The following is a 12,653-nucleotide window of genomic DNA, read 5'->3' as shown; positions in this document are numbered from 1 at the left end:
CTCCCTAATTCCTTCATACTCAACAAAATTATAAGGAAGACCATGTTTAATTATGGCTCTCGCAAGTAACTTACGATGAACCTTTTGATTGATTTTCTGTGTCCCAAACTTTCCTTCTTGATCAAGACTGAGATCCACATCTAAGTTTGCAATACTTTTACATGAATAGATATGTCGACTTAAATGTGAAGTCCCATAATTGTTTTTGGTTTTAGGATTTTTGCCAACTTTGTAGTGATGGCCACAATACTTACACAAAGCCTTTTCAATTCCATCCTTGTCTTTACCTACTCTTGTGAAAAAATTCCAAACATTTAATGCTTCTTTTTTATTTGTGGCAGCACTTTCAGATGGACCAAGAGTTTCAGATACAAGATCATCATCCAAATTCAAAGGGTTACTCTTAGAGGGATCCATATCTTAAAGTTATTCTACACAACTGCATAGAATATTTTAGCACAAATGATTCAGTCTTCATTATAATGATTAAAATTGCTAAAGAATATAGATGTGACAACTTATACACAAAATATCCCAGTTAATAGCACATATATACACAAAGAATATATCTACATTTGTACATTACTAATTTAACATTTGTGCACCATATATCTAATATATCTAACGTAAAACAACATACTGACAATTTTTTAATTAAAAGCCATATATGCATCAAATGTACTAAAATTTGATGTAAAGGTCCTTATTTTATTATTAATAGAATATAATATAACTATAATACAAACAATTATGTCAAAATGCAGATGTTGGAAAGTAATAATAAAATAAATTCTTTAATTTGCTTTATATCCTATGCTACTTCGGAAAATATTTATAAGATGTAGTAATTACAAAATCAATAACAATAACATCAACAGCTTTATCTCACTAGGTGAGTTGGGATGCATGAATAACAAAACCTACTAGTCTAAGTTAAAAAACTAAATTTCTTGGGATATTATTGACCGTGTTTAATAATTTCCTCCAATAATTTTTGCTCCAGTGTTCTTCTTGTCCACCCTCTACCCAAGGCTAAAATATAAAAGAACAACATACAACCCAATGCCCTCATGATGACTCTACTGACCAATGCAGATGTCCTAATCACTATCTTGTGTAAAATAAGAAAAAAGAAAACATATTAAGACCTAGAAAAATTTCAAAGGTACAATGAATTTATTGCTGCTGCAGGACATAGTACTATCACATCCCTGAGAAATTATCCTTTAGGCAGTAGAGATCAGACAACTGAATTGACCCAACCAGTCTTGTAATTAGTGCATGGATCCTCTAGAGGTGCCTAAAACTCATACAATTCCACAAAAGGTACAATCTTAATCTTTGTAACTGGTGAAAAAATCTCTACTTATCATTAAGTTGCTGAAAGGTTAAGATTAAATTCTACAACTTTAGAGCTTCCCAAGCTTAACACAAAGGTACAATGAGAGTGTTGTTTGCTAACTAGCTCAAAACTGCTCTACATTATTTGTTTAACTTAATCCTAAATGATATGAGGCCAGAAATAAATCCAAACAACTTCTTTTAACAGTGTCGTTATGTAAGGGTTGGAAGAAAAGGAAAGGAAGAGGAAAATGCCACAGCTATGAAGATCAAACTCATTTTAAGGCAGTAAGACATTTCCGTCCCTTTGTGATCCATCTTAATTAACTCTCAAAGGATATCCAGATACAACAAAAACAAAAACCAAAAGTGGTTCAAATCGAAACAATATACAGATACAACAACAACAGAAACCAAAAGTGGTTCAAATTGAAACAGGTTAAGGATATTAAAACTCCATCTTCCACTCTTTCTGCTTCACAGATTAAATTAAATAAATAACCTCTCTCTTTCTCTTTCTGATTTAGCAAAGTACCCACAAATTCACAGAGACAAATTCCAGAAAAATAACTCCAACTAATTTAGATCCCAGAGATAAAGAGAGAGACTATTGTGGGAATCAAACGTCTAAAGAAAGAAGGATATGATCAGTGATGTTTGCATGCATTTATCCTTGTAAAAAAAACACTTTTGAACAAGGTCAGAATATTACTGTGCTTTCACATGTTCCTAAATAAATAGATGAAATGAATGAAGTTGAACCAACACTCTTGTTAGGAGTGCAGAGTGAAGAAAACAACAAGCAGTATTGTATGTAGAATAGAAGGGATGGAATGAAAGAAGAAATGATAGTATTGATAGAAATGAAAGTGGTTCAAAATAAGAGAGGAGTGTTAGGTGAATCTGTGAAGTGGGTTGTTTCTGAACATAACTTAAGATACAAACTACATCATTACACTTCTTAACATAGAGTATTGTCTGCACATACTAAAATAGAACAAAAACAAATACATAAACGTAATATCCATACCAAAAAATATAATATCCATAAAATCTATCAAAGATGAAAAACATGTTTACCTCAAAGAATTCAAAGGGATTGTAGTGCTCTGAATGTAATAAGTAAACTACAGTGCTTCCCAGAGTCACAAATACGCTGTTGTACATCAATTTCAATAAAGTTTTAGATTGATGAAGTTCAGGTATCCCTTCTAACATTTGCCTCTTAGTAAGGAATAAAATAATGTACGTAAGTTCTAGCACATTAAAATTAAACACGACACATAATTTTCAATCTGCATATCTTAACTTATTTATATAGTGAATCAACGTACCATAATAATGAAGTGCTCTGGTTGCCTGTGCCTTTGGAAATCCCATTACTTCAAGGTCTTCAAGCAACTTTTCGTTAACTTTTGGAACAGACATTTTTATAAAATAAGATGATAGACTGCAAAGAAAAAAAAATCATTCCTTGTAAAATCTAATGGTGCTTACTTAGTTTGTTTGCTATAGTTGCTAAGACTCCAAGATTATGAGTAACAATGTGCTGAATAAATAAGAACAAAACAGCATCACTTCTCAGAGATAAAGACAATGAAAACCACACTCAACCAACACACAAATCCCTGGATGCTTGGATTTAAGTTGTGATTCCTGTCGTGGCTGCCATGTGATTATAAAATTCCACATCATAGTATGTGATATTCAACTGCAATTATAATTTCTTTGAATTGCAATGACATTCAAAACCATGAATCTGTTTGGATAAACTCCTATGAACATTTCTTGAATAGAAAAACAAATAAATCAGATTTTGAGAAGTATGTAAGAAAACTTCTACAGACTAACTTGTGCACAATGTAGATTTCATTGTCTTTATACAAATACAAAGCAATAATTTGGTACATGAACTGACCCTGTTTCCTTTATAGTTATTCCTATTTGCCAAGAAATCCAACTATTGGTATATGAACATCCAATTATTTAAATCCATTCCGCAAAAACCTCAAAAATCCCAAAGGGTTTATATCGCTTATAAGAAACCAGAAAACAAAGAATCAGTGATGTTTATTGATAAATAGAAGGCAAAAATCATAATCAAACACTAACCTCGTCGACAATTCTACCACTCGATCATCTTGTTATCGTTGTTGCCTTGTACCACCATGTGCGGGTCTTGGACTCCACTGGAGACGATGGCAGTTAGGGAAAATGGGGTTTAGTTTGAATTTGGGTGAAGAAAATTTAGTAAGAAGAAGAACTTTTGAATTTAGGTCAAGAAAATTCAGTGAGAAGAAGAACCTTTGAACGAAGAAGAAGACACGCGCAAAAGCTTTAGATTCTGATGGAAGGAGAAGGGGGCTAACCTGGCCCTAACCCTATCCTACCATTTTACTTCGGGGCTTTTGGGGTTGGGGGCTTTGAAAAAGCCCCCTAATGTATGGGCCAACAAAATGGGGCTTAGCTTTGTGTGGGCCTGGGGCCGGCCCTATGGCTGCTAATAAAGTTGACAGCTCTACTCATTCCGCATGCACACACAATCACACATGCATTCTTTTCTCACAACCTCACCGCATCACAATCACTCGCCCACGCACTAATGCACCCTAACACACTCACCTGCAAATCGCTAACACCACCCCAGTCACTCACTCATTCTAACACCTATCCGCTTCACCTCACCCAACCTGCACACACTAACATTCTGACACGTGCACCATGCATTTTATTTTAGGAAAATAATTTTTTGATTACTAAATTTTGACAACTTTTTCTTACAATCTTAGATGGCATCTTCTAAATGGTTTTCCATTTCTCCATTTTTTGATTTTTCAATATTCCAAAATCACTTAAAAAATGACACATCATGTTATAAGAGAAAGTTGTCAAAATTTAGTAGTCAAAATATCATTGTCTTTTATTTTATTTTATTTTTTTCTTCACAATTCAATCACACACACCTCACGGGACCCACACACATCACTCTCTTTCCTCACCAATTCACGTAGCTCTCACACTTCTCACTAACACTCTCACTAATGGAGCACATGCACCTCTAATCGCATCACTCATCCTTTCACACACTAACATGTATGCACTTTTTTTTCCCTCACAGCTCACTCATTCTCACAAGCACACCACGCACAACAACACACTATCACTAAAACACTAACCCCCACGACACTATTCACTATTTCACCACTGACCACACTCACACCTTCACCCAACTCACTAACGCACACACGGCACCTTCACTCAAACCACACCACAATGACACCCTAACACACTATCTGTCTCTCCCGCGCGCGTTCACACAATGAACCTGCACCTGCACACACTCACTTTTTTTCTTTCCCAGACACCTATACATACACACTCTCAAGCACACTAACACTCTCTTCTCACGTGCGTTTCACCTGCCTCGCTCACTTGCATTCGCGCACTACACTAACGCATGCACTCACGTGTGCCCGGCCCCTAGATCCTTCTCAAACGTTCGACACCAACCGACAAGTTCATGCATCTGATAAATGCAATAACTAACCTAATAGAAAGGGTTTTTCTTTTTGGTCTTTTGGGAAGCTGGGAGGGTCACAGGAGAGCTTTATAAAAGAGAGAATCCCAACCTCTTCGGGCTCTCCAATCTCACTCAGGGAAACCCACTAATATCCTTCTCTAGCGAGGATCCGAACCTCATCCGCCATTACCTTCAAGAATGTTCATTCTCGATCTAGTTGATTATCTATCTTCGCGGCCAAACCACTCGTCATAGCTTCGCGGCGGAGTCTGACAGCCACCGTCAAACGTTCGTGAATCATAGGTAGCGGCGACGTGAGAACAGAACGCGATCGATTGTAGCTTCATTGACCATCGCATGGAACCCTACTGGTGCTGCTGAGGTTCGTTCCGATTCTTCCCTTTTCCTCTGTTCTGCTTGTTGAATGGAATTTGATGGGAAAATAATGATGTATTGATTATTTTTTTGGTCTTGAGGATGTTGAACGGGAAATGTTTCGGAGTCGAGGGTTTATGTATTCGCATGAAAATATGGGTGATGAAAGTGTTTCTAATAGGGGAGATAATGTGGAAGTACTTGTTGATCGAAAAATAGTTCGAGAAACTTGATAGGGATAAAACAAATAGATTTAACATACTAGACATAGATATGAAACATTTAGTCATTCATAACATCACAATCTTGATCATTAATGTAAACTTATAGTAAAATTATTAGACATAGGATTTTATTATTCAGGTTTGGACTTGTTAACAAGACATTACGACTTGTTACAAAAGGTGTGAATGTTAGAGAAGGAATTAGAAATATATTGTTTGGTGTTTTTGCTTTGAATTGAATTACGAAACATAATGCCAATGAAACTTTTATCATATATCGTTGCACATCATATGTATGATAAAAATACAATAAGAGTTTTATTTTTTTCTTTTGTGAAATTTATTGTCTAATTTATTGTGCAGAAGGTTCAGCAGCCGTCACTCTCCCTTTGTCCCTCACTGAACGCTTTGCTAGGGTTGCCCTAAGGTCCACTTCGAGCTAGCTCAAACTCAGTCTCCACTCACGTAAGTCACCTCTTTGGCTCATGCTTCTATTTTTCATGGTCTATGTTTGCTGTTATCGTTATGGTTTAGTAATAACCCGCCCCTTTTCTTCTGTTTTACCATTCGTTCCAGCTGTTGACCATCCTAAGGGCAGTTTTACTTCCTAAGTGCGTGTCGGAGCGTTCCGCTAGCTTGTTTTCCAGGTGCGGGAAGTTAGGGTTTCGAGTTTGAGTTGTCCTTAATCTGTTTTTGGGTTGCCTTTGATCTGTTTGAGCCTACTGAATGTTTGTATGGATAAATCGCGGTTTGTGGATCTTGTACGATGGAAGGATTTGGAAAAATTGTATCTGTTGCAGGCGAATCCAGGCGAATCCAGGCGAGACCTGGTAATCTCGCTCGGGCGAGTCGGACTCACCTAAGCGAGTCTGGCGGAGGCTCACCCAAGCCTTTTTCGCCCAAGGTCGCCCAGGCGACCAGTTCTTTAATTTTGAGCGGACAGACAACTCGCCCAGGCGAGAGGGGTCTCGCCTAAGCGAGATCCCGCGATGTCCCTGTTCCTGTTTTGTGCCCTCGCCTAGGCGGAAGGGGGGACTCGCCTGAGCGAGACTATCTCGCCTGAGCGAGACCCCTCAGCCTGAGCGAGTTACTAGGCGAGACAGTGCTGTGATTGGATGTTTATTTGTTCCTGAGTGATCTGTTTTGGTTGGGTATGAATGTATGATGAGTGATATGTATTTGATGGAGTATGAGGTATACGTAGTATGATTTATGAATTTCAAATAATGGATTTGGTATGAAAGTTGGCATGATCTCTACACGACTTGTATGTGATGAGTTGGTTACATATGTATGTGTGTGGGGTCACAAACTTAGCATGAGCAACAATGAATCTTGGTGGTTGGTAAAGCTTTGGCATGGTTGGCATGAGGAGAAACACTTTACTCATGATCGGGAATAATGAGTTGGTAATGATTCAACATATGAGAAATGGAGATTTGTTATGGGTTTTGGGTTGAAATCTCATGTACAACGTATGTATAAATCCTTGGTTGTTTATGTATGTTGGTTCGTGTCAGTGCATAATTCCTTGGGGTCTCTAGGTGAGACTTTCAGGGTTGCGCTTCAGTGGTCGGGACGTAATTCCATGACCCCTGTTAGTGGGTGTCCATGGTGGTGCCCCATCGGTATAACTAGGTAAGGATTTAAGGTAAGGTTGCATCCTGACACTCTGAGGAGCCAATTAGTTTCACCTAGAGCGGACTGACTCTTGTGGTGAGAGTAGCAGGAGGCCTGAAATCCATTAAGGGCTAACCTTGTGGTGAGGGAAATTTGATTCATCGTAACACTTGTATTACATAGCTTAGGATCGAGCAGCTCGGGGGTGAGCAGAGGTATCCACCACAAGTGCAAGCATCCGCTGAATCCGACCAAGTTATACGTATCCGGATGAGTCGAGTCGAGTCGTAGTGTATTGAATGAAGAGTCATAACATGCTTGGTTGTTATATGGTTATGGGACGATAAAAATATATTTGACTGTATGATGAATAACTTGTTGGCTCTAGCTTACCCGTTTTGTTGTATGGTTGTATTGTATGTGGCTGTTCTTTCTTGTGATGATCATTAATTTGATTGATGAGAGCAGATGGGCGAAGTTCTCGTGGTCAACAAGGGAATGGTGATTCCGCTGCTTAGCCATCTGGGCTGGAGTTTTCTTCATGTTTTCTGTAGGGCTATGGCCCATGTATCTCTTTATGCATTTCTACTCTATACTCTCTGTTAGATTTGTATTCAGCTTTCCTTTGGCATCATGGTGTGCCCGGGTTTTTTGTAGGGGTTGTGTTAAGGACCCCAAGACTACGCTACAGTACTAATATTGTGTGGCGTTTCCTTTAGTTTCGCTTAATAATTAAATGGGACGTTACAGTCTGATATGTTTTTAGTCCAATAATAATTGAGTTGGTGGGTTGAGAAATTGAATCTGTCCCATCAACGAGCAAGATCGTGGGCTGGAGGGTTGAACCGTCTCCCCTATTATTTTTTTCATTTACTAAATTTCTGAAAAACGAGTGAAATGCAACTTTGATTCAATGAAAGAGCTTGATACTTCAACGTAGAGGAAGAATTAAAATTTTTTAAAGTAGTTCAACTACTCTTCTAAAATGTATAGAAAATTTTAAAATTATTGAAAGTACTACAACTACGGTTATTGAAAGAATACAACATGTTACTTTAAATATGGTTTCCCAAATTGGCATAAATTTAAATAGGCTTAAATAATGGTTTGATCCTAGTTTTCATTCGGTTTTTTTAATGTGGTCCTACTTTTGTTTTCTGTTTCAATTTGATCATAATATTCGTCAATTTTATTCAATTAGGTCATTTTCGCTAACATTGTTAAAATAGTTAACGGAATGTGAACAGTAACCGCCATGTGTCATTTTGTGATTTTTTTGACTTTTTTTAATTTTTTTTATTTAAAAAAATGTACACGTATCAAGCTCATATCATACCCTATGTCATTTTGTGATTTATTATTATTTTTTCAAATTTTTTTAAATTTATTTTTTTTAAATTAAAAAAAATATCCATGTGTCAAGCCAATATCATGCCACGTGTCAGAGTCAATTTTTTATATTCAATTTGGTTCTAATATTCGTTATTTGTTTTCAATTTGGTCCTAATTTTTTTTAAATTTAGCATTTTTGTTCTTCTCCAAATTGAGACAAAATATAATTTGTATATAAATGTTATATGGATATTCTTATTAAAATACATATTTTTATTAAATATTTTAATTTAGAATTAGAGTTGATCTAAAATTAAATATTTTAACCTCTTAAAATTTTAAATTAATGGTGTTATTGCTTTTTTTATTTTAATTTTAAACTAATTCTAATTCTAAATTAAAAATATTTAATAAAAATATGCATTTTAATAAGATTATTCATATAACATTTATATACAAATTAAATTTTATCTCCAACAAAAATGCTAAATTTTAAAAAAAATTAGGACCATATTGAAAACAAATAATGAATATTAGGACCAAATTGAATATTAAAAATGGACCTTGATACGTAACATGATATTGGCTTGACAAGTGGAATTTTTTTTAGTTAAAAAAATTAAATTAAAACAAAAAAAAATCATAAAATGATACTTGTACATTTTTTTAAATAAAAGATTTTTAAAAATTAAAAAAAGTAAGAAAATATTAAAAAAATTTAAAAAAATAAAAAAATTATAAAATGACACGTGACAGTTACAATTTATATTCCGTTAACTAGTTTAATAGTGTTAATAAAAAAAATTCAATTGAATAAAATTGACAAATATTAGAACTAAATTGAAAAAAAAAATAAAAGTAAGATTCACGTTAAAAAAAAAACTAAACGAAAATTTAAGGTACGGATAAGGTTGGTTCTTTATCTTCCACACCTCCCTTGAAAAGTGCCCCTCTCCATTTTCGAAATTCAGCAGTGCAAAGAAAACAACAAACTAATTCCTCGAAACTGTTGAGGGAGGAAAGAAGAGTTCAGATTCTTTGCTGTAAAAGCAATGCTAAGTCTCTACTGTGCTATTTAAAACGACGTTGTTTACACTTTTTGAATTTAATAAAATATTTATTTATTTCTAATATATTATTGAAACAGTTGCATTTAGTTTTAAAATTTAATAGCTTTAGGTTATTGAAACGGTTGTGTTCAGTTTTAAAATTTAATAGCTTTAGGTTATGTCTGGGAAAACTATGAAGCGAGAAAAAACAGCAACGATGGCTTTCATAACCATTAAGATGGATAGCACTGAATTTTGGGGATGGATTTAGGGCCAACAATATTTTTCGGAACTAATTGCAGTAACAGCAGTGTGAGCGTTACATCTCGTCTCCACCACAAGGCTTTTTCGTTTTCACGGATTCAACCGTTGCATCTCGTCTCCACCACTAGCGCCTCTACAATGCAATCGGAAGCACAGTCAGATGGCTACGCCGACATCATTGTCGTTTTTACTGTTGCTCAAGGTTTATTCTGTACCCAATTGGTTTCCCTTTTCGATGAACATCCATCACTTTATCGTACTCGCAAACAGAGGTGTTTCTAATTGGGAACACTAAATCCTTTTCCCCTTTTGTCAATTGTGTGTTGTCTTGGTTGTTTGTTGCAGGTGGCTGTTGGCATTCAAATAAATTCTGATCACATTGAAATGTATGCCGATTGGACATCTAAAGGTAATGTCCTTGATATTGAATTTGCTCAAAAAATGTTATTTGAATTCTGATATTGCCAATGGTACAAAAGATGCGTGGTTGGATGATGATGCCTTATTCAAATGGAAAAAGAATCCTGCAAATTAAGAGAATAAACTAAAGGAATTGCGTGTGCAAAAAATATTGCTTCAATTGACAAACATTGGTGACTCAGAAATTGAAATTTTCATTTCATTAGCTATGTCGTTATTGTTTGTTTTCAGAAATCATTTATGTTCCATTACTTGGTTCATTATATCTTGGAAATTTTGGTGCTTTTTGTGTAGGTAAGAATTTGTGTGTGATGTATGGGTAATGAAGAAGTGTGATTGTGTTTTGGTCTAAGGTTTGAGATAGTTTATTTTGACAACAGAACATGCTGGTCTAAAGACTATTTTCCAGATTCACTATTTTCCAGATTCCAAGTCATGCTCAGAAGTTTTTTCCCAGGATTTACTACTGTATTCTAATAATCATTATAAGTCATGTTTTTCAACCATCAAATGGAAAGGTTGCAGCAAGTAGTTGATATTGTGTTGATCTGAGTGCAGCAAGAAGTTGATATTGACATTAGGATGAACACAAAACAAGTATGTGGGGGCTAAAATGTCTTCCACCTTCGAAAGACCTATGCTACCTAAAATGTACTGCTCCAAAGTTATGGCTACTTGATTGGAGTCTCCAGAGACGATTATGGTTTTCATGAAGAAGCAGATACATGTCTTCTGCATTTGGAATTCTTCCTCCACCCGAAGCTATACAAGAATTTCCTTGCAGCTTTAGAAGAATGAATTTTGAAACATAACTTCCTATTGTAATATGTAGTTTTTCTTTTGAAGCAAAGCTTCTTGTTGTAATATCTAGTTTATGTTTTGAAGCAAAACTTCTTGTTGTAATATGTAATTTCTTTGTATTGTAATAATGTACAGTTTAATTGGTGTAATAAAAAGTTGTTCTTGGAAATACTTCTTTTTCATTCTTGTTTATTCAAAAGATGGTGCAAAGTTGATTACAAGAGCATATCAAATTTCAGAACTTAAAAAGCATTAAGAAAGTCATATTTTACAAACAACTAATCATGACAATAAAGTGATCTAACTAAATTCTAATGATTGATTTGATGCAATATTGCAACCATTTTGGACATCCTGAAACAATAAAATAAGATGTATGTTAGTAACTTCAATAAGCATGCTAGTTATTGTTGTAAGTTATTATTAAATTCTAAATAAATACACATACAATAAGCATGCTAGTGAAGCTCATTTGAAAGGGTTGAGATAGAGAAGGTACTGAATATGACTCTAATGGAACTGAAGTTGATGACTCCAATAAATTTTGACTTGAATGAAGTTGTGAAGGATTCACTTTTCTTCTTTTTTGTTTTAATTCATCAACCCAACTCTTTAAACGTTTATACTTCTTTTGTTTTGGACCATCTTTCTTCTTAAAGCCAATACCTTTGGATGTTGATGATTCAACCACATGATTCAGCCATGAGTACCATGTGATTGATTGTTCAATCGAATCGCAGTCACTTTCTTCTCAAGTTCTAACACCCCTTCCCAAACCATAGTGCATGCTTCTGAATCATCCGATACATCATGAGCTAATCTTAAAAGTCTTGAACATAGTTGCTTATATTGTTTTGAGCTTTCCAATCTAGGATCAACATTGATTGGCTTTCCACCATGATCACTCATTGCATCACTTCGTGCATGTCTTGTCCACCTCTTCAATATATATTTTTCTGGGAGAAGCTTGATATCCTTACAAAATAGTATTCTTAATGAATGATAACACAATATTCCCCCATTATTCAAATTTTCTACAACTACAAGTAATTGTCCACTCTCCATTCTCTAAGTATGACTTATATGAAACATTCCATTCTCCTTTTTCATCCACCATTGTTATGACATAGTTGCAACATACATTGGTTTCATTCCTTTTAATTATGTTTGTTGTAGATACAAGATCCCATTCTCGTTGGAACAAGTTGAACATAGGAGGAATATATATCTGTGAAAGTTGTCGAATTAATGGTGAACTTTATACTATCATTCTTGGTATCTTTTGGCGCATCTCATAATCATGTTGTAACTCATTGTATCTTTTTTCTTGAACAATCCATTCAAATTGCTTAAAAAATTGGTTGATATTCAAATTAGGTCTTGTGCAATTCTTTATATCTGAATTAATGCTTTCACTTAGTTGTGTGCTCCTCATGCCAAGCGTAAAAGCATTCTTCATATAACATGTTGCCCATTTCTCTTTTCTCTAATATATTGAATTCAACCATGTGTTTTCTTCAACATTGTATTTCACCAAAAAATCTCTCCATGAGTTTTCAAAATATATTTCTTCTTCATAATCATACATACACTTCTTGAAATCTCGTAAGAAATGTGATCCATCCTTCATTAAATTTCCAGAATGCTTGACTCCATTCCTCATTATATGCCATGTGCACAAACCATGCTTTGTCAACGACATAATCT

At 35.0% G+C, this 12,653-nt stretch overlaps 1 protein-coding gene and 1 long non-coding RNA gene across 2 annotated transcripts; one reads left to right on the top strand and one right to left on the bottom strand.

The window, feature by feature from the left end:
* Nucleotides 1–4,934: 4,934 nt before the first annotated feature.
* LOC114183026 lies at nt 4,935–6,248 on the top strand. The gene is made up of 3 exons (XR_003604282.1): nt 4,935–5,243; nt 5,824–5,925; nt 6,037–6,248. It is a non-coding gene; the product is annotated as an uncharacterized LOC114183026 (long non-coding RNA).
* Nucleotides 6,249–11,642: 5,394 nt separating this feature from the next.
* On the bottom strand, nt 11,643–12,011 carry LOC114184606 (protein FAR-RED ELONGATED HYPOCOTYL 3-like). The gene has a single exon (XM_028071924.1). It carries the CDS (start codon nt 12,009–12,011, stop codon nt 11,643–11,645), a length of 369 nt encoding a protein of 122 aa, XP_027927725.1.
* Nucleotides 12,012–12,653: the final 642 nt, after the last annotated feature.

The sequence above is a fragment of the Vigna unguiculata genome, chromosome 5 (genome assembly GCF_004118075.2).
Source record: "Vigna unguiculata cultivar IT97K-499-35 chromosome 5, ASM411807v1, whole genome shotgun sequence".
Taxonomy (NCBI): Eukaryota; Viridiplantae; Streptophyta; class Magnoliopsida; order Fabales; family Fabaceae; genus Vigna; species Vigna unguiculata.
The sequence above is the reverse complement of the archived record's forward strand: the minus strand, read 5'-3'. Positions and strand labels throughout refer to the sequence as shown.

Coding starts and splice junctions, on each gene's coding strand:
- LOC114184606 (XM_028071924.1), bottom strand. CDS start 12,011: ATGGAGAGTGGACAATTACTTGTAGTTGTAGAAAATTTGAATAATGGG.